The sequence below is a fragment of the Channa argus genome, chromosome 1, assembly GCF_033026475.1.
Source record: "Channa argus isolate prfri chromosome 1, Channa argus male v1.0, whole genome shotgun sequence".
Taxonomy (NCBI): Eukaryota; Metazoa; Chordata; class Actinopteri; order Anabantiformes; family Channidae; genus Channa; species Channa argus.
In genome coordinates this window covers 47,570,584-47,592,066 of record NC_090197.1, presented here as the reverse complement: position 1 = coordinate 47,592,066, position 21,483 = coordinate 47,570,584, and the positions used below count along the sequence as shown (strand labels likewise).

Sequence of the window (21,483 nt, the reverse complement as noted above, 5' to 3'; positions counted from 1 at the left end):
TGTTCAGTTGTGCTCACTGCTCAGTCTTTCCCAAGACTTCGCCATAGATGTCACGATGGTATTTTTTCCGGTATATTCAGTTTTTTTGACAATCACCAAATGATAGTATCTAGTCTTTGGCAGTTTTTGACTTCAGCCTAAAGAGTTCATATTTTGGTCATCAGGCCACAGAATTATTTTCCACAAGCCCTCAGAGTCTTCAGACTTTGACAAACGTCAGTATAGATGTGGTTTCTTGTTAAACTACTTTAAGGTCTAAAGAGAGTTCGTTGGATTTCACGGTTTTAATTAGCAAAAATGTATCGATCCTCTGACTTCTACTTCTGATCGTAGAATAGAGTTCTACATACATATAAATATACATATAAGATGTTTTCTTAGATTTTGGATTTTGGCCAGGATATTGATTCACCAGTAATTGGACCTTCAAGATATAGATGGATTTCTATTATAGACCTGACTGTAAGTTAGTTTTATTTGTGAATTTAGGCTAAAAGGCAACTCAGTGGGTGATCTTCAAATGTATAGACTTAGAAAACAGCTGTTTCAAAATCTACTCTCTGTATTAACAAGAAGAATATCTTAAAAACTAACCACCAGCCTGACCTCTGAACACAAATGTTTACTCTTCATTGTGAGAGGAATAGAATACTGAGGTTGTTCCTTGTTAAGCCAATGGCCCTGGACCTGTATCCGCACAGACCTCAGGAATCTGATAAGATGACATGCTGTCATAGAAGAGGAAGATTAAACTCTAGGTTTAAAAAAGGGGCTAAACATGACCTGAAGACATGTCAGGAATACAGGAGAGAGGTTTAGCTGTGTGGAGGTTTAAAAGTCATCTTTATTAGTTAGTTTATCCATTGTTTTAAGAGGTAGTTTTTACTATAGAGTGTTATAAACATGTATTTATTCAGTACCCCTCTACTTTAAAAGACAACAAACTCACAAGTTGCCTCTCATTCATCCCCTCACAACACTGGCTGACCATAAGAAGCAACATGTGGACCTCCACCTTCATGATTAGTTGACAACCTGCTTTAGCTGAACCATCACACATTCTAGCACTGACACAATGAGTGAGTAATACGTCAGCTTTGGTGAAGCACTAAGGAGATAATGGGAGGCATGAAATCACTTGTGTCCAGCTCTGGAGGCACCTCATCCGCAGCCAACTCTGGATACAGTGGTGTGGGACATGTGTGCAGCATTATGCAACCAGACTCAGCAGGACAGGCTCAGGGACACCGTCAGGGTCAAGCAGCTGTTCAGCCTTCACGCTACAGATAAGTTTGTCCCATTGCTCTTCAACATGAGTCTGCTCAGATCATGCAGCCAATGAAAAGATCTGCTTCTAATTCAATTCTAATACAATAATAAATGGATGCTTTTAAATGTGGGTTCAGTTGTTGTGTGTACTTCATTTCACTTTAGGGTTGTGGCCTACACATCTGTTTCTTGCCATTAGAGCTGACTTCAAATTTAATTTCTCACAAAATTGAAGTTGTAAAAGTTAAAACAATCTTTCCTCATGAATCTTAAAAAATTAACTAGATTTGCAGGTTAGTTCACAGTGGCACAGTCCCAAAGGAGAAGCACACTGAACTGGAGAGATCCAGAAGGCTGACATGAGCAAACAGGCTTAACATATTCTAGAGTGTTGTAATTTCTTTTTCAAATTTTTTTTTTCACAAAATCTAAAAAGAAAAAATGTAAAAATGACTATGTAACCACAAATATCTTGTGTACTTATGTGTTCTCTGACTTGAATTACAACAGTGGCAGTGAGGAGCCAGGATGACGGTTCTGAATAAATTATTCTGGTACAACTGATCTCACAGAGAAAAACAAATCAACAGTTTTTGTTTTTTTATACAGAACCAAGACTTCATTCCAAAATGTCAACTGAAGTCTACCAGCCTCATTCTGCTGACAATTCTGAGCATTAGAGGATCCTCCAGAGATTGAGATGTGCCAGGATCACTTGAGTAGGTGCCTCAGTTGATCCTGTAGATTTTTAGAGTGCTCCACACTGGAGGATGGAAAAACACAAGAGACACGTCATGGGATTGTGTTATGGCGTACTGTTGGGACAGTCACGTCAGCTTTTTCCACTAAAGCATAAACAGTGTGGTGTTTAGACTCACTTCTTCTGGATGGCCTCCTGCCTTATGGAGTGAAACACACAGACACACAAAGACAGATCACAATGATCAGTTTGAAGTGAACATGTTTGATATATTTGTACTCCAAAACAGCTGAACATTACTCACTGGTACTGTAAATGAGTGGTGATAATGGACATTTTTCTCAGACTCTGGAAGACAGATAATAGTCATGCTGAAATTCTTATGCAAACAAGCAAATAATATTCTCTTAATGCTCTTATGACCTCACTGAGTTTTACCAAGCACTCAGTGAGCAGAAAATTATGTGGAAACATTGTGAAAACGTTCAGGTGTTGTTGAGATTTCAGATTTTTTAGATTGTGTTACTGTTGTGCTTCTCAATACTAAACAGTGTTTCCAGCATCCTGTCCTCTCATAGTATGTTACACAACAATGCAGTGAACCTATACTGTATGTTGTAGGGGTATGAAAACAATATTGATACACTTGCATCACAATGTTTTGATTCTCAAAAGCACTGTATTAAATTGCTAATATTTTGCAAAATTGCATTATTTATTAAATTGATTACCACTTTACAGACAATGGCTGTCTAAACTCCTGATGGTTAGATAGATGGTCTGATTTTCAGCTGCTCTGATTCAATAAAATGCCTTTTTAATTAGTTTTTATGGAAATGCTGTTGTGTTCTTTATACTATGACAATTACTTATAATTTATTTAAAAATCTCAATATATCACTGTGCTTACAGTATGGCAACATATGAAATCCTAACCCCTGTAATGTTATACATGTCTTATAACCAGATTAAACACAGCCGTAATATGATGATACCTACATCCTCAGAGTGCAGGATGGCGTCCTCCTGAATCACCATATTTCTTGCTGCTTGACCAAGAAGCTGAAAGAAACATAAGTAACAATACAGTGTTTAAAGTTCCTTATTCACAAAGCTTCATATAAGTAAAAATAAAAATAAAAAATTGAATTTCCTCTCAACATAGAGGAGAAATTTGTGCATTTTTCACTTGTTAAATGACTTGTTTATGTATGATGTTTATATCCTTTTGTTACTGCTGCATCTCTGTGAAGAAAATATCACTTTATTTACAACACTGGGTTCTTTGCAAGCTACCCGTTACTTTAACTGAAGAAGCTGAACTACTACTACTAGAGAAATCTACTGTAGTTAAGCTACCTAAAAACTGGTGTAGTTTATCTTATTACATGTGATCGAAAATAAAACCAAAATATATTACAGAGAAGTCAAATGCCAGCAAAACTTATTTACTTACTTATTTAATTTAAGTTTAATGTCAACTCTAAATATCCCAAATTTTATGGGGAAGTGCATGAATGTAGTTGAATTATCAGCAAACCAGAGCAAAATATAAACTACTATAAAATAAATATCAATAAATAATTAATAAATAAAAAGGTTGTATCAAGGAATTAAAGATGTCTTTTATGCTAAATGTAGCTAAACCCTGTTAGCCTGCACCAACGTTATCAAGTTGACGACAATACAACTAAAATTTCAGTTTTCAAAATAAAATCACTACACTGCCACTGATTGACTGTACTAAAAATGCTTTTTATTTTGAAATAAAAGCCTGTTGTTGCAGTTTTTCCGGTTCCTCTTCCAACATTGGTTAGTGCCTATATGAAGCTATTAGCAGCAGCTGTAATGTTCAGGTAAAATCACTTTTAAAGTTTTACCTCCTGGCTGCGGGATCCTTTTAGCACTTGGCGGGTCAGTGCGATCGTATCCACGCTACAGGAGCCCACTTTATCGGATAATAAACCTTTGACGGACTGGCCAAACCGCGGCTGGGACTCAGCGGACGCCATCTTCTGTTTTGACTAGTGACGGTGGGCGGCTGCAACCAAAACTCACAGCAACGCTTTTGTAGACTGAGAAAAGGGTTTTCACGCTCATTCTAAACACAGTAACAGTCAATTCCACAAATTCAATACTCAAGTAAAAGCGCAAATACCTATAACGTGCCCCAGTAGAAATAGAAGTATAATCTTTAATTTGATGTAGGACGTACAAATACCATAGAATGTGTATAGTACCACCAGTAATGAACCTGATTCTGTTGATAAAATAAATGGTTTCCACTTGTGCCCTAAGTATAAGTATGAAGTGTTTAGCAGCAAAATAAAAAGATGCACATAGTATCCATATGCAGAAGGTAAATGGATTATAAAGATACAATAACGTGCAGCTCTAAAAAACAGAGCTGATCTTTGCCACTTGGACAGGTGGTTAATCTATAGTAATACATCAGTTATTATATTAAATTATGTTATAATAATGTGTATATGTAACATGTAATAATAAAGCTGTCAGATAAATGACTAAAAAGTACAACATTTGCCTCAGTAATGGAGTAAATTAATGCAACATAAAGTAGTGTCTTGAATAATTGTACCGCGTTACTTTCTTCAACTACCGCATTATCCTTTTAACGTGGCTTATTTAATGAATTAGGATGCTACCAGCTGGAGGGGTGCCGAATAGGAGGATAAAAAAATTATTAGATCTACTTGAAATAGTCCATCGCTGTGGTTCAATGCTTCTCATACACTGTAAAAAGAATAAGTAGAATACTGCAAATACTTCAAGTACTCCTGGTACTTCGTGAAGACTGCAGATTGTAGGACTATACTCTACTGTGGCTTTACACTGACTCATTTGCTCTCACTATTTTGTGTGAATCATGTACACAACCATGTTTCATCATACCATTAAAAAGTGGATAATTTTTATAATCATCTGGATAATAAGTGTCGCCTTAACTCAGATCAAGCAAACCTTGAAATCTAGACGAAGATGTGTAAATCCACTGATGTCTCGCACCCTAGAATCCAGGTATTTGGAATATTTACATTGCTTTACTCTTGGAACAAGAATGTTCTAAACTTAATGAACAATTTCACAATTTTTTACAATTAGAATAAAGGTTTATTACATTTAATATTTACAACAGAATTTTGTTCTTCTATATCCTCCAACTAAAGATGAGAAGTTAACAGAACTTTCTTGGTTTTATTGAATCACATAGTTGCAGTTTTTACAGCATATGCTGGTATTTAACATGCTTTACTTGAGTAAAAGTATAGACACAACAATATAACAAAAAGTCTTCTACAAGTTGAATTTGCATTATAAATTAATTCGCACTTAATGATTTTCCATCACTGCTCAGTACATTTTAACAGTGTCATGTGGATATTCTTGTTCATGGTTTTCTGCAAGGATTCAAAAAATCAAGCGTCATCTTATCTTGTTTAAATTGGCACAGGCTTACATATTCCAATTCAAGGCTGCGGCATTGAAGGAGCTGCATAAAAGCGTTGCCCTGCAGCAGCTCAGGGCCTTCCTGCACAGCTCCCTGTGATGCTCGGCCTGAGCTGAACCAGACCCTTTCCTCAGGGTCCTCCGCTTTGCACATGGCTTGGTTTCTGTGTGTGTGTGTCTTTTTGATTGTGGCTCTGACTTTGTGGCAGCTCAAGAGGTCCCGGCTTGGCCTACGGGAGCCCCCCCACCTCCCAACATTACCTGTGTTTGGCAGTTTGCTGAGTTTGCGAAATCCACACGCTCCTCATGTTCATTTCAAAGAACTGCAGGAGAAATATGGGCAGACATACTCTCTAATGATGGGCTCCCACAGAGTTGTCATTGTCAACCAGCATGCGCATGCCAAGGAGGTTCTGCTGAAGAAGGGAAAGATATTTGCAGGAAGACCCAGAACTGTGGGTAGAGCTCTTCTTTATTGTATTTTTCCTTTTAACAGCAGCCGTAATCATCTTCTTCCCCTTTCACTTCTGTCCTCTGTGATGCAGGTGACAACAGACATTCTGACCAGAGATGGGAAGGACATTGCATTTGGAGATTACAGCGCAACGTGGAGGTTCCACAGGAAAATAGTCCATGGCGCTCTGTGCATGTTCGGAGAGGGCTCTGCCTCCATCGAAAAGATCAGTGAGTACATTTCATTCCACATTCCTCTCACATCTTATGAACATTATTCAATTCAATTTAATTCAATTCAACTTTATTTATATAGATCCAATTGACAACAAAGTCATCTCAGGGCAATTTACAGAATAAAGTCAAGACTATAAATGCACACACACTTTAGTTTGCAGTCCTGACACTTTTCACTCGACACTGCTTTGACAAACAGGCTTACATTAGAAGTTCTATTTGTCACCTAAAATACACACATGTTTGTCCTGTGTGTCCTCCAGTGGTATCGTCTGTGCAGTTACTTTGCTTGTCCAGCTTTTGAGACGTCACTGTTTGAGAGTTTGAAGCAGGCATAATGAGATTCTTCCGGAAAGATCTGCAATATCACAGTTTGGTTCACAGACAATAACGTCAGTGAATACATAGGAAAAAAAACTCATTCAGGTTAAAATCCTAAACTCCAAGGTATTCATTATAATTTCTTGCAGAAAGCAGATATAATCACGTTTCAATGTACATTTACCTAGAATAGGTAAAATTCGAGATACTTATATTTACTAGATCTATTTATTTTACTTGCATACTTTGATTTACCTTCACTAATTTCTTCTGCTCCACCAAATTTCAGAGATCAATATTGCATTTTGTATTGTGCTACGTTTATTTGACAGCTCCTGGTCCTCCATGACATTATTAAGACTGGTAATGGCTGATTGATGTATGCAGACAGCATAATTTATACAGCATAATCCACTTACAAGTATGGAAACAGGACTTATAAAAAGAATATTATCCGAATATTGAAGAAGAGATGTCTTATCAACTAATTATGCAGTCAACACCTTTCCTATATACACACACTATTCTGTAACCACCTCCCACCCCAAGAAAGACTTCTATTATATGGCTATAAATGTAACCTGATCCTGGTCAAAGTAAATGGTCTGGACATAGCACTTTTCTACTTATTGGTATAAGGTGCAGGAAGGTGCTTTATACTGCTTCTCATTCACCGATTCACACTCACAATCAAACACGCAGCAATGGGGGAGCTGGATGCAGCTGGTTCTACACTCACCGGGAGCAACTAAGTTGGGATTCATTGTCTCCTGGAATTACATTTTTCATATTTTAACATGGAGGTTTGCTATAGAGCCTTCATGGGATGCTATATCTATATATATGAAATGTTGCTAATGTTTCTGTTCTGTTATCTCAGGTTTTGAATGTAGCCAGCTGATAGATCTGAAGCTTGGGGATATTCTATATTAATTCCCCTTTTTTAACAAATCCAGCCTATATTTTCCAGCTTTAGCTTACTGGAGACCTTTAAAATTAACTAAAAATAATTTTCATAAAAATTTTAAATTAATCTTTTCATTAAAACAAACAAGAGGAGTTAATGCATTTGACACTGACTCATTTAAGTAGCAGTTGAATAGATATTCTGTGTTGTAATGAGTATTTTCTGCAGCACGATAGTGGATGTTTGTCGCAACAAATTGCTGTGTATGTGTGTGTGTGTGTGTGTGTGTGTGTGTGTAGGAAGAAGTAGTTTTGTTAAGATTAACAGAGAGTAAGCATTTTAGAAAGTAATTGAAGATGGTCTGTCCCCTTTGTTCTGCTCAGTCTGGACAGAAGTCCAGTCTCTGTGCTCCATCCTGTCTGATGCAGCAGCTGCTGGACTGGCCCTGGATCTGTCTCCTGAGTTGACCCGGGCTGTCACCAATGTCATCTGTTCACTGTGCTTTAACACCTCCTATCACAGAGGAGACCCTGAGTTTGAATCCATGCTCTATTACAGCCAGGGCATTGTGGACACTGTGGCAAAGGACAGTATGGTGGACATATTCCCCTGGTTACAGGTAGTAAATGTGGACACTCACACAAGAAAACCATATACAGCTCAGTTTGGATGTAGGAAATAAGGTAGAACATACAGTATAGAGACATGGAAAAATTACAGGAGCCATACAGGAAAACAATTCAAGGTACTTTACAAGTGTGTTTAACCATCAATTTATTTATCAGTAGCCTCATAAATTACTGGATGTTTGTGAAGTGCTCTCTTGCTCATACAGATTCAAATAAACGTCTTAATGTAACTCTGTTGTATTTAAAGCTGACACATCCATCCAGGTTATACAGAGTTCTAGATGAGAATATTTCTCAATTCAAAACCATACTCTCCAATTTATGGAGATTCTACACATTCATATTATTTTGTTTTTTTATAGGTTTTTCCCAATGCAGACCTGCGTCGACTAAAGTGGTGTGTTTCAGTCAGAGACAGACTTCTACAGAAGAAATATGACGAACACAAGGTAAATTTTCTTCTTGCTAACGATACTGTCCTGTTACTAATGAAGAAGAGGAAGCTATTGTAAGGTTTAGGAGAGATACTGTACAGTTGGCAAAGGGCCACAAAGCATCATATCCAAGGAAGTTGGAAGGAATAAGTATGTGTGATGTGCACAATGTGAAATTGCTAATATTGGTTCTTTGCACAATTCACATTAAAATAATTGAGGCAATGTGCAAAAAGACTTAAAACAGTAAGGTAGTCTATCTATACAAATGTGTCAGTGGTCAAGTAGCATCGTATCCATCACTTTTAAGAAGAAAAAAGTCAAATAACTATTTGATATTAAAATTTAAATACTTATTTTAAAAATACAACATTTTAAAATTCAAATCTGTTTCAGCATACTAAGTGTCCTGTGTGTTTGTTAGAAGTTATTATGATTCACAGATACTAACATATGTCACTGTGACAGTCATTTAGACTTGATCTATCGTAATCCAACATGTTAAAACTATACGGTATACTACAAGTGTATGTGTGCTCTACACTGACACGTATCCCCTTCCAGGCAGATTACAGTGACCATGTGCAAAGAGACCTGCTAGACGCTCTGCTGAGAGCCAAACGCAGCGCTGAAAACAACAACACAGCAGAGATCAGTGCAGACTCTGTGGGCCTCAGTGAAGACCACCTGCTCATGACTGTGGGAGACATCTTTGGAGCCGGAGTGGAAACCACCACCACTGTGCTCAAATGGGCAGTCACTTACCTCATCCATTATCCACAGGTGAGGCTGGAACAACAGCACGGTGCACTGAGCTGAACCTTTTGAACTGAGTAATTGAAGAAGCCAAAATGCCTTAGGCTGCAGTTCTTCCCGGTTCCACTAGATGCTACTTTGACTCTATTATTCTTTAAGGGGGGGGTGAATCAACACTCACACCTATGGGCAATTTAGAGTCACCAGTTAACCATACATGCATGACTTTGGACTGTGGGACTTTGATGTGACCGTCCTTGGACTGTCAGAGGAAACCCACGCATGCAGGGGGAGAACATGCAAACTCCACACAGAAAAGCTACAGTTGGCACCAGTTGTGGGGTGGCAGCACTAACCACTCCACCACCCTGCGGCCACATCTGCATTTATTATAATTTTGTAAAGAATCTGTAAATAGCTATCTAGCACTGTGTTTCTGTCTCATCTGATTACTGGTCCACTGTCCAAAGTAGCTTTAAAATGAGTACATAAAATCTTTTTTGTTCACAAATTCATACAAATACATTTACTCAGAAATATCCATGAGCCATGTCTGATTAATAAGATTATAGCACATATTTATTCTAAAAAAGCAGAATATAGATATTTCAGACTGTATTTGCTTGTGTGATTAGGTGCAGACACGTATCCAGGAAGAACTGGATAGCAAGGTGGGGGGAGACCGGACCCCCCAGCTCAGTGACAGAGGCAGTCTGCCTTACCTAGAGGCCACCATCAGGGAGGTGTTACGGATCCGGCCTGTGGCCCCTCTGCTCATCCCCCATGTGGCCCTCAGTGACACCAGGTACATTCAGTCTGCCATATAATTCCTCCAAGCCCATTCACTGATGACCACCTCTGACAGAAGGTCAACCATGACAACAGCTATGTTGTTAAACTAGACTGTCAAACTGGACTGATTCTGGATGATTCTGCTCATAACTTCATGATTTCCAAGATGTTTTTGCAAATGTTACACATGTTCTCTCTGAGTTAGCCTCGGTCTCTCTGTCCCTGTATAGCCTCGGGGACTTCACAGTGAGGAAGGGAACTCGGGTTATCATCAACCTCTGGTCTCTGCACCACGACGAGAAGGAATGGAAAAACCCTGAGGTCTTTGACCCTGGTGAGAAGAACCTCTGTACACTGATTCTTTATGTCATCTTTATGGGAACTTTCTTTACTAAACCTAATAACTAGCCCAAGTAATGATGGTACCCAAGTGTAGACTATTGACATTGCTGCCGTATGTTCTAACACTGTGTTTTGCCCCTGCAGTTCGGTTTTTAAACAGCGAAGGCACAGGTCTGATCATCCCCTCGCCCAGCTACCTGCCGTTCGGTGCAGGAATCAGGGTGTGTCTGGGTGAGGCCTTGGCCAAGATGGAGCTCTTCCTCTTCCTGTCCTGGATCCTACAGCGCTTCACCCTCTCTGTCCCACCAGGCCACTCTCTGCCCAGTCTGGAGGGCAAGTTTGGAGTGGTCCTCCAGCCGGCCAAGTACAAGGTGCAAGCCACACCCAGATCCGGCAAGGAGAGAAACAAGTGCAGTGAAGTGAACATATGTTAGTATTATGTTACTACTTCTTTGACAGTCTCAACTCAAACATTCTGAAAACCTAAAAAGCTAAGGTCCACTTTGCTTTACATAAGCCTTTGAAGCAAAGTATAAACTTTTATTTTTGCAGGTAAGAGTCACTTAGCAAGTATCCACTTGCTCAGTAAATATCTGTGAAAAACCCAGCTCCATATACAGTCTGCTCCAAAAGTATTGGAACAGCAAAACCAGTTCTTTGTGTCTGCTGAACACTGAAGACGTTTGAGTTTAATACAGAAACATTAAAAAAATATAGATTATGCATTTTGTGTTTGATGACCCAAACTTTCTTCTGTCCAAAAGTATTGGAACGTGTGTGACAGCTGTTTCTCATTTAAATACTAAATAGTTAAATGACTCATGGTTTTAGCCTTGGGTTTTACCTGTGAAGGCTGTATTTGTTGTTAAAAAGCAGATATCAACATGAAAACCTGAGCGTTGTCTATAAGAGAAAAGCCAAAACCCTGATTAACAGAGAAAGAGGGGAAAACAATTAGAGGAACAAACACTGGTCATAACCATTAATATCACTGATATTGTTAGGACTGTTTGACTCTTTTTAACTTATACCTTTCTTGAATTTACTTCTTGATTTCATCTGTAATGCACTTTGAATTTAATTAATCTGTACGAAAGGTGCTTTATTAATAAAGTTTTAATTTATTGAACGATGTGAAATGTCCTGACAAAGAAAGAACCTACTGGTTCCAATTCTAATGGGATAGATTAAATTTGCATTACAAAATACATACGTTCCTATGTATTTTCTTCAAGCAAAATGGCTTCAGTGTAGAGCAAAAACAAAATGAATTGTCCTTGACATTACAATATATTTGGAAGGGGTTGCAAATATACACTAACATTAGCCAGCTTCCACAATAAAAAGCAAGGATATTTAAAAGATTTTATAAGATATGTATTCGCTTTGTGCCCTTGACATCCCTTTATCGGGATGTCAAGATTAAGTGATAAAAGTGCCAGCTGCACTGTGGCTGGATTTGTAAAGCCAAATATTTTTCACCATGTGATTTGTAGCAGTTTCAGAAATGCTCAAACCAAGTTAATCTTATAAGGAATTTAAGTTAAGTTACCAGAAACTTCCTGGACAATTGATTGGATCATCAGTGAGCTGTCGAGATTTTGTTCAATGTACTTTTAACAAATCTTTAACCAAAGCTCTTCATCACTATAAGTTACCGGTGGATATTAATTAGTAATGGCTGTTCTAAAAAGTGTGCACTCTGTGTATTTCCTACTAACACTAATAAAAAACTAGCACTGTACTAAATGGAATAAGAGCAGCTGTAGATAGTGTTTGCTTGAAATGGACGAACATCCTCTTAATTACTCCCAAATGTCAAACAATTGTTCTAATGAAATAATTTGTGCAGCAGTGGTATATGATAAATTCAGGATATGAAATTTATCAGTTATTTAAAATAGTATTCAAACACAGAACGGAACTATGATGAAATGCATTAATAAAATGTAAAACAGGAAGTAGATGTCTGATCATATCATTTTTTAATAAATGTTTTACAGATGTAGTAAATTGATGTATTTGATTTTTAATTGTTTTGACAAAGGCACATTTAAGTCAAGTACAATTGTCTTTATACAGTCCAAATTCAGAAAAAACCAAAAGTGGCTGTGCATTGGGTGGAGGAGGAATACATGTGTGCAGGTTTACATGTATGAACAATCTGAATGACAACATTATACTGTAGATCAGACCTGAACCACATGCTCTCACCATGAAAATCTAAAAAACTGGATTACTCGACAATAAGGAATCGAGCTTTGAATGCATTTTACCTCCCACCACTCCCACCGAGTTCTATACTGCTGGGCTTTCATTTGGTGTGTGGTTGTTGTCTGTACTAAAAACTTGGAGCCTCATTTTAGTTAAAAAGATATGTTTAACTGCCTGGATATGTAATTATTCAGAATTGAGGAAATGCAGCCAGTCAGAAAACAGAGAGATTTTGAATATAATCAAAGTAAAAGCCTGTGGTTAACAGATGCTTCCTCACTGCTCCATGATGCTGATCTCATTGCACAAACTGATAACTACTAACTCCAGATTATTCCTGGTAATTTGCAGATTTTTTTTTTTTTTTTACATGTCCCACAGCAACTTTCTGTTAGCAGCCTGGAGCCTGGCGTGCTCCTGTCTCTCTGACATTAAGTCATCTGTATCTTTGTCTTGTGTTTGGTGGGACTGTGGGAGACGCTTGTGTCTTTGAGGAACTTTCGCTGGGCTGTTTCGCTGCTCTGGGGACATTCAGACAGTGTTCTCATGAAACCCCAACTTCGTGCATTGGGGACGCACCATTCATACACCTGTTTTGTTGGGCTGCGCTGATTGACACACAGAGCCCGCCCGCTGCACTTGTCCGATTATTCTAATTGGTCAGACACTGGAGTGTATGAGAAATTCTCCCCCACCGTGCGACCCTTGGCTCTCACACCTGACAGTGTGTATGTGTGTGTGTAGCGGGAGAATGGGCGAGGCCGCACGCTAGCATACACACATCGGCGACAGCTTCCGTTAATCGGCGGGTGAACAGCAGCGTCACTCCAGACCGACTCCCGGGAAGAGGGCGACACTATGCCGCGGTCTTTCTTAGTGAAGAGGCCCCAGAGCAGCAAGAAGCCCAAGTACGGAGCACTGACCTCACAGGCTCAGGGTAAGTACTACAATACCCGCTTGAGTCATGGACAGCTCGAGTCTTTTTTAACTTTCATTGCAAAAATAACTATTGCTATAAACATAAGTTTTAGTAGTTATTAAGCTCACCATGTTATATAAATGCATTTAATTAAAATGGAGAAGTGAACACTTTTAGAAAGATTAGTTCATTGTGATGTTCAAGTCCATTTTAGTGCTTAAAAGTATGAATGCATTCAACTTTGCAAGGTTTTCCCATGTAATGTCCAAATAATACTATAAAAATAATAACCCCTTTTTGTTGTGTTGTAGTCTATGGCTCACAGCTTTTAAAGAGGTTAAAAATATCCACTTTTTAAAGCAATTCTAAAGTTCATCTTTTACTTTAAAGACTTTTTTTTTTTTTTTAAACAATCACAGTTTCATACATCTACGTTTGTCTTTACAACTTTAAAAAGAATTCCAGGCTGCATAAGGGAGAAATTATCAATAGATTTCTCTGACCACAAACACAAATGTAGTTTTGTGTTTAGCAGGTGCAAAATCTGTCCCAAAAGAGTTACAGCATTGTACCCAGGTCCTCAAGAGACCAGAAGGACCCCATTAAGCAGCATCAAGAGCTTATGCAGGCCTTCCAGGCTCCTACCAACAAATACTTCCTTCAACCTTTGTATTTGTCCAATACAACCCTTAAAGCGAGCTCAAGCCTCCCTTCTCCCCATCTGACTGTATTGATAAACTATTACCATCAGAATAGGGCCAAGGAAGAAGAGCTGGTAATGAGACCGAAACAATCTTCAGTTTTAAAGCAAACTGCACAGTGATGGAAGCTGGACAAACTTGGACAACTTGGTTGAATTTATGGTTTAGAAGGACAACATCTGGTGACTTTACACAGTTTTTAAAATGTTGTATCCAAGATGTATTATTGTCTAGTTCTTAAACTTCTGACTGTATGAAAGTGGTTTTTAGTTGGGTTTATAATCAAAACTTAAATGGAAACAAATTTGAAGTTAATCTTTCAAATTAAATATTCATGACTTAAGTCCTAGTCCTAGAGTGGTTTGAAATAGAACTAAAGGAAGGCAGAGTGACACATTAAAAAAACTACACTATGCTACCAATACTAATTTTGTTTTTATTATGCAGTGCCAATAAAAGGTTTTCATGTTTTATTTACAGCGTTAATTCATTTAATTTGGCTTTTTTGTCACTGATCCTTAAAAAAAAGACTCTTTCATATCAACGTGAATGTATATTTTGATTTATTATTAAGTAGATGCATCTTTGGCAGCACTGAGCCTGTGTGGATAGGTCTCAATCATCTTTGCATAGCTGGAAACACTCTGCAATAAACAAAGGAATAAGTTTAATGTCTTTTCAATTTAATTGTCTAATTGTATTTATTTTATTCCTCTAGTTCAGGGGTGGCCAACTCCAGTCCTTGAGAGCTGCAGCCCTGCTTATTTTCCAACCACCCACTGCTGGTTATATGGATCAGGTGTGTTCAGTCAATCAGGAGCTAAATAATAAGGGTTATGCAAGGATAGTTTGGAAAAAAGGTGTTGATCTTGAGTCTAGAGTGGGCCTACCTGGATCTAGTTTTAGGATTTGCATTAAAATCTCATCACAATTTAGAAACACATTTTTGCAGAAATACAGAATATTCTAAACAGTTTACAAATTTCAGAGAGGACAAATGATCACAGCAGTCCATGGCTAACTATGACATGTATGTGAACATTAGACTGGATAAAAATTTAAACTATCTTTGGTAGAGGAAAGAGGATCATAACTATACTAAGCCAAAAGTGTGTGTGTGTGTGTGTGTGTGTGTGTGTGTGTGTGTGTGTGTGTGTGTGTGTGTGTGTGTGTGTGTGTGTGTGTGTGTGTGTGTGTGTGTGTGTGTGTGTGTGTGTGTGTGTGTGTGTGTGTGTGTGTGTGTGTGTGTGTGTGTGTGTGTGTGTGTGTGTGTGTGTGTGTGTTCCACAGAAGCCCCCTGCACCACCAATGAAGAGTCTCGTTTGCACAATGAGTTCCTCCCTTACCATCATCATCCAGCTCCAAGCCTGCAGCTGCTATGCAGACCTCAGTCTCTCTCCTCCTCCTCCTGCTCTACAGTTTCTCTCACAGCAGACAAACGGCATCTTCCAGCCTCTTCAAACATCTCCCCTCTCTCCTTTTTAGGCCCCTATTCAGAGGCTTACAGTAAATGTTCTGCAGAAGCCTGCAAACCAGAACAAGCTTGTACCGAAGTGAACCTGGAAATACAGTGCATTTCAGAAGACACCAGGAGGAGAGTGAACCTCCATCCACCATCCATACCTCTCCTGGCCCTCTTTCCTGCCATCCCTCCGTCCAGCAGCAGCCGGGAAGACTTTGAGTGCTCAGACTGTCATAAAGAGTACTTGAGCTTCTCGGGCCGGGCCAAACACAAGCAGCTCCAATGTGAGTGGGGCAGTAAGAAGTACTTCAGTTGTAAGTACTGTGAGAAGGAGTATACCAGCTTGGGAGCACTCAAGATGCACATCAGGACTCACACACTACCCTGTGTGTGTAAACTCTGTGGCAAGGCCTTCTCAAGACCCTGGCTGCTTCAGGGACATATACGCACTCACACAGGTCTGTAAGACATGCACATTCACATAAAACTTTTTATGAAAAAAAGGTTAACAGAGTTTAAACGGGTTAGTGGGGATGTTTATATCTTTCCCCCTTTGTACTGTTTCCATTACTGGTGGATTTTTTTCACACATGTGGTCCACTCATTGTTCCACTCTGTGCATGTTAGGAGTTTACCCCTCCCATTCCTCCTCTACACAGAGATCATGGAAGGGAGGGGAATTCCAGAGGTGATGAGAGGGAGAAGAAGAGGTTAAGAACTGCAACAGTAGAGTAAAAGTAAAGATAAAACTAATACTAATGCAAATACTGACCCGCATTGTCCCTGAAATCAATGTTTACCACCAGTTCAGGTCAGTTTACTAGTAATGAAAAGAACTACTCAATCTGTGAAAACTGTTGTATTCTGTGTGTCTGGAGAAGATGTGTCAATGTAATTTAAAAGAGATGTGCATTTACAAAGAGGATGGCAGCTTCTAGGAGAAGCTGCTATTGGTTGCATTTATAATACAGACATACTGGATCTAGTGTTTTGATCTTGAATTATACTTGGTACAAAAAGTCATGATATCTATGCGGATTATTTAATGTATGACACTTTTGAATCCTGTAACTTTGAGAAATTACAGTGCTAAAGTATTACGCTTAAGTTTATCTGTTAATAATAAATACATGCCTAACAGGCATAGATGAGTCATGAGTGCCGCTGGGAGAGAGCCTATGTTTAAATTGACAGTTTTTCTTGCATAAAAGGCACAGAGCTCAGTTACAGTAAAAGATACAAAAGAATCACAAAGAGATTCAGAACAACCACAGATGCAAATCTTTTTTTTTTAATTTTTCGTCCTTTCGGCTTATCCTATGAGTTCAGGGTCGCCACAGCGGATCAATGTCGGCATGTTGATTTGGCACAGTTTTTGACACAACCCTCGTCGATTTCTACCAGGCTTGGACGAGCAGACTGCACAGCTGGGGATGGGAATAGGCTGTTTGGGGTTCAGTGTCAACCACAGATGCAAAGCAATTATGATAAAGGCAGAAAATAACAGGAGATAAAACAACACCAGAGACCTACAAGAAGCTGGAGGTCACAAGGAAAAAGTGACTCAAACCAGCCTCAAGACAAACAATGTCCACTAAAAGACTTTAACGACAAAATGGGCCCTGATGCTCAAAGTCCAGAGGTTAAACATAGGAGCGATAGGGAGGCTTTTACCTGTTTCTAGTAATTATTCTAGAATCCTGTTTACAGTGCGTCCAGAAAGTTTTCCCAGCACTTAACTTTTTCCAAATTTTGTTATGTCACAGCCTTATTCCAAAATGGATCAATTCATTCATTTCCTCAAATCTACAACCAATAATAATACAACGTGAAAGAAGTGCTTTTGAAATTTTTGAAAATGTATTGAAGAAAAATCTCAAGTTCATTAGTATTCATGGTCTTTGCCATGACAGTCAAAATTGAGCTCTGGTGCATCCTGTTTCCACTGATCTTCCTTGAGATGTTTCTCCGACTTGAGTTCCCCCTGTGGGAAATTCAGTTGATTGGACAGGATTTGGAAAGCATACACCTGTCTATATAAGGTCCCACAGTTAGCGGTGCATGTCACAGTTAAAACAAAGCCGTAAAGGCCAAGGAATTGTCTGTAGATGTCAGAGACAGGAGTGTATCGAGACACAGATATGGAGAATGGTACAGAAAATTTTCTGCAGCATTGGCACCTGGAGGACTCTCAGACCATGAGAAATACAATTTCTATTCTGATGAAACAAGACCAAGGGTTAGATTGAACTCTTCGGCCTGAATGCCAAGAATAGTGTTTGGAGGAAACCAGGCACCACTCACCAACTGACCAATACCATCCCTACAGTAAAGCATGGTGGTGGCAACATCATGCTGTGGGGATCAAACTGGGAGACTAGTCAGGATCGAGGGAAAGATGAATGCAGCAATGTACGGAGACACAATGTTCCAGAACAATCTGGACCTCAGACTGGTATGGCGGTTCATTTTTCAGCCAAGATCACAAAGGAGTGTGTATGGGACAACTCTGTAAATGTCCTTGAGTGCTGCAGCCAGAGTCCAGACTTGAGCATGATTGAACTCTCTCTGTGGAGAGAGCTGAGAGCTGTGCACCGACGCTTCCCATCCCACCTGATGGTGCTTGAGAGGTACTGCAAAGAAGAAAATAGGTGCCCAAAAATAGGTGTGCCAAGCTTTTGTAGCATCATACTCAAAAAGATTTGAGGCTGTAATTGGTGCTAAAGGTGCTTCAAGGAAGTATTAAGCAAAAATTTAATTTCTAATACATTTGCAACGATTTCAAACAAACTGCTTTCACCTTGTCATTTGAATTTTGAGGAAAATACTGAATTGAATCAATTTTGAAATGAGGCTGTAACATTAAATGTGGAAAAGTGAAGAAAAAGTGAATACTCTCTGGATGTGCTATATCTGACATCTGGCTTTATTAGTCACCCGACACGGTCAGTCTGAATGGGACATTATTTGGCATTATTTGATAATTCAATCAAAATTGAAACATATTGAACTCCTATTGTCTTTGTGGTTAACTTGCATTTCTCTGTTCCGTCTGTAGGAGAGAAACCATTCTCGTGCCTCCACTGCAGCCGAGCTTTTGCAGATCGTTCCAACCTGCGAGCTCACCTCCAAACCCACTCAGAGGTGAAAAAGTACCAGTGTGCAAGCTGCTTCAAGACTTTCTCCAGAATCTCACTGTTAACCAAGCACCAAGAGGCAGGCTGCCCTCTGTCCTGACAGCCTCTAACCTTCAACCTGCCCCACACTGCTTACTTCTGTAGAGTCCCCCTGCCGCCTGAAAACAAACAGCTCCAGAAACCTGCTAGGATTTGTGCATAACTTGGTGTGTGGATCAAAGCGCCATGTATACCTGAACAGTGAACAAAGTGAAGTCCTATGATGACACTGATTGATTTTTCACAGCATCAGAACAGTTATTTTACGGAAGAAACTTGACAAAATTGTGTACAAACAAATGTTTGTTGATGTACTTATTGTTTTAGCTGGTAACGTTGAACTGAATTAGTGTTACAGGCCCCAGTTTAACGAAGCACTCACTACATTGTCTCAGTCATTATGGAATGTTGTAGCTCCCCTGCTGTGATGGGACCTTTGTCCTGTGTTCCTGACCTTTTTTCCTCGACTTCCCTTATGACGTTCTCCCTCCACGCCATCATCAGACACCTGGTGCTGCCCAGACAGCAATGGCTGAGTTCAGGGTCTGTATAGTAAGGCTTTTTTTTTCTCACTTGGGAGTAAAACGGGGGAGTTAACATGCATGATCAGAGGGATTGCCGGGTTTAGAAGAGTTTTAAGTGCCACATGTGCTCCACCAGCAACAAATAGCTGAGGTAATGTTTGTATTTGCAAAGTCAAAAGAATAATCCAAAGATGTAAAAACTGACTTAATCAGGATATGTTAGATGTCTCTCACATCAGTAACCAGCTTGGTAGTCTATTTGGGTTAGTATGAAATCACAGAGATTGTTTGGTTTCTGCTTAAAACATATTAGTTTGAAATTATTTTAAAACTGGCTGACTCACTCATGTTTTTGAAGTACTGTACTGTAAAATACCTGATGGGAAAACCTGAATTTTGTAATAAAATGTTCCTACATATTCTTATTTGTTTCCCTGGTCACTGGAAATCACTGTGTGTGTCCATGCCTGGTGTGTATGCGTGTAAGGTCCATGAACCCTTATTACTGTAATAGACTTTGGTCAAAATCCAGACTGAAGTTTTGTTCATTGGATCTGACATCACACGTTTGAGCTGACAGTCGGGCAAGTTACCAAGCTTATTGTCATATCAGTGTAAACATGGCCTGTTCAAAACTAACTAATGCAAATAATTTATGGTCAATGACCCAGATTAATTGCTTAAGAATCCAAAATACCTTATTAATTTTACATGTCACAAATCAAAATACTTAAACATTCAGTAAAGACATTTCACACATTTTTAATGTGGTCTCAGATGTTTGGGTTGTGTTAAAATGCATATTTTAAAAAACATATTTTATTTCTGTATTTAAGATATTACCTTGTTACTTTTGCTTAAGTGAAAATTTATAGAATTTGACCAAACCTAAGAAACTACGACTAAGATTGAAAAGGTTTAAAGAAAGCTGACATTACAGCAAAAACATCTATACACCGATATAGACAAAAGCAAGGTTTAATACCTTAAGTACCTTTGTTGTCATATTTATAGGTTTTTATAGTTTGATGTAGTTTCTTCTGCACTTACTAAGTCGTTCTTGTTTGCTCGTTTAATTACATTCAAAATCACTAAATTACAGAAGCTGCTGAACCAAAAGCAAGCACTTATGTGACAAAGCCAGAGTGAGGAAGTAAAGTTACAAGCACAGTGCCTCCAAGACCTACAGTGGCACTTGAACATAAGTTAATTCTTTAAAATATAATAGGTAAAGGAAATCCAACAGCATTTCTAGAGCATTAAGGTCAGGACTTTGACTCTGCCATTCAAAAACATTTGATTTGTTCTGCTTTAAATGGTAAATGGTCTGCACATATATAGCGCTTTTCTACCTATTGGTGCTCAAAGCACTTTACACAGCGTCTCGTTTACCCATTTGCATTCCCCAATTAAACAAACCGATGGGGGAGCTGCTTTGCAGCTAGCTTACACTCACCAAGAGCAACAAAGTTGGGGTTCAGTGTCTTGCTAAAGGGCACTTCAACACACTTAAGGAGCCGGGGATTGAACCAACAACTCGGGGGATTGGTGGATGGCCGCTCTACCTCCAACAGCACAGTCACCCCCATACAATTAACCATTCTTTGGTAGAACCACTTCTGCATTTAGAGACATTTCTTGCTACATGATCCACTTTCTGTTGTTTTAGTTCACAGGTGGATACTTTTCCTTTACATTTCTCTTGTACAACTTAGAATTCATAGCTCCATAAATTTTAGCAAGTGCTAATACTCCAGAGGCAGCAAAACAAGCCCAGATCCTGATCCCGCACCTCTATGTTTTACATAAATGACAAGATCTGTTCAACATTCTTACATCAGTCCTCTGGTTTATCCACATGGTCTTGAACTTGCTGTAGACAGGCAGCAATGGTCTTCTTGCAGTTGTGCCATGTTCACTATTGTTGTTCAATGTTCTCCTGATGCCAGACTCATTAACATTTGTATTAGCCACAGCAAAGAAAACCTTTAGTTCCCTCAAAATTGCCCTGGGGTTTCTCGTAAAGTCACAAACCAATATACAACTTTCTGCTGGTTTGAACTTTGTTGGTCGACCACTCCGAGCAACAGTGTCGATGAATTGTCTCAATTTGCGCATGATCTGCCTTACAGTCAACCATAAGGTCTTCCGAACATTCCTTTGTTGGACCTATGACACA

At 39.0% G+C, this 21,483-nt stretch overlaps 3 protein-coding genes across 5 annotated transcripts; 2 read left to right on the top strand and 1 right to left on the bottom strand.

Moving 5' to 3' along the window:
- Window positions 1-1,446: 1,446 nt before the first annotated feature.
- borcs7 (BLOC-1 related complex subunit 7) lies at window positions 1,447-4,120 on the bottom strand. Its single transcript, XM_067528155.1, has 5 exons — window positions 3,850-4,120; window positions 2,969-3,031; window positions 2,274-2,317; window positions 2,148-2,168; window positions 1,447-2,032 (listed from the first exon to the last, which is right to left on the bottom strand). Exons 1-5 carry the CDS (start codon window positions 3,979-3,981, stop codon window positions 1,981-1,983), a joined length of 312 nt encoding a protein of 103 aa, XP_067384256.1. The 5' UTR covers window positions 3,982-4,120; the 3' UTR covers window positions 1,447-1,980.
- cyp17a1 (cytochrome P450, family 17, subfamily A, polypeptide 1) lies at window positions 3,881-12,289 on the top strand. Of its 3 annotated transcripts, none has more exons than XM_067528100.1 (9): window positions 3,911-4,002; window positions 5,442-5,892; window positions 5,983-6,121; window positions 7,739-7,974; window positions 8,347-8,433; window positions 8,983-9,201; window positions 9,810-9,979; window positions 10,197-10,300; window positions 10,453-12,289. In XM_067528100.1, the coding sequence occupies exons 2-9, from the start codon at window positions 5,590-5,592 to the stop codon at window positions 10,740-10,742; spliced, it is 1,548 nt and encodes a 515-aa protein (XP_067384201.1). In that variant the 5' UTR covers window positions 3,911-4,002; window positions 5,442-5,589; the 3' UTR covers window positions 10,743-12,289. The 3 variants fall into 3 exon arrangements, with proteins under 3 accessions (XP_067384211.1, XP_067384201.1, XP_067384193.1); XM_067528092.1 differs by lacking the exon at window positions 3,911-4,002 and adding an exon at window positions 4,196-5,008; XM_067528110.1 differs by lacking the exon at window positions 5,442-5,892 and having other exon boundaries at window positions 3,881-4,002; window positions 10,453-12,286.
- Window positions 12,290-12,525: 236 nt separating this feature from the next.
- Window positions 12,526-20,856, top strand: LOC137140056 (zinc finger protein SNAI2-like). The gene is made up of 4 exons (XM_067528124.1): window positions 12,526-13,459; window positions 14,861-14,941; window positions 15,433-16,062; window positions 18,663-20,856. Exons 1-4 carry the CDS (start codon window positions 13,381-13,383, stop codon window positions 18,839-18,841), a joined length of 969 nt encoding a protein of 322 aa, XP_067384225.1. The 5' UTR covers window positions 12,526-13,380; the 3' UTR covers window positions 18,842-20,856.
- Window positions 20,857-21,483: the final 627 nt, after the last annotated feature.

What these genes read in the sequence shown, in the direction of transcription:
- cyp17a1 (XM_067528100.1), top strand. Translation starts at nt 5,590, where the DNA reads ATGGCTTGGTTTCTGTGTGTGTGTGTCTTTTTGATTGTGGCTCTGACT. An exon ending in AGAAATATGACGAACACAAG is followed by an intron (nt 8,434 to 8,982) that starts GTAAATTTTCTT and finishes ATCCCCTTCCAG; the next exon opens with GCAGATTACAGTGACCATGT. An exon ending in CCCTGAGGTCTTTGACCCTG is followed by an intron (nt 10,301 to 10,452) that starts GTGAGAAGAACC and finishes TTGCCCCTGCAG; the next exon opens with TTCGGTTTTTAAACAGCGAA.
- borcs7 (XM_067528155.1), bottom strand. Translation starts at nt 3,981, where the DNA reads ATGGCGTCCGCTGAGTCCCAGCCGCGGTTTGGCCAGTCCGTCAAAGGT. An exon ending in AAGGATCCCGCAGCCAGGAG is followed by an intron (nt 3,032 to 3,849) that starts GTAAAACTTTAA and finishes TGTTTCTTTCAG; the next exon opens with CTTCTTGGTCAAGCAGCAAG. An exon ending in ACCACTCATTTACAGTACCA is followed by an intron (nt 2,169 to 2,273) that starts GTGAGTAATGTT and finishes TCACTCCATAAG; the next exon opens with GCAGGAGGCCATCCAGAAGA.
- LOC137140056 (XM_067528124.1), top strand. Translation starts at nt 13,381, where the DNA reads ATGCCGCGGTCTTTCTTAGTGAAGAGGCCCCAGAGCAGCAAGAAGCCC. An exon ending in ACTGACCTCACAGGCTCAGG is followed by an intron (nt 13,460 to 14,860) that starts GTAAGTACTACA and finishes TTATTCCTCTAG; the next exon opens with TTCAGGGGTGGCCAACTCCA. An exon ending in ACATATACGCACTCACACAG is followed by an intron (nt 16,063 to 18,662) that starts GTCTGTAAGACA and finishes TTCCGTCTGTAG; the next exon opens with GAGAGAAACCATTCTCGTGC.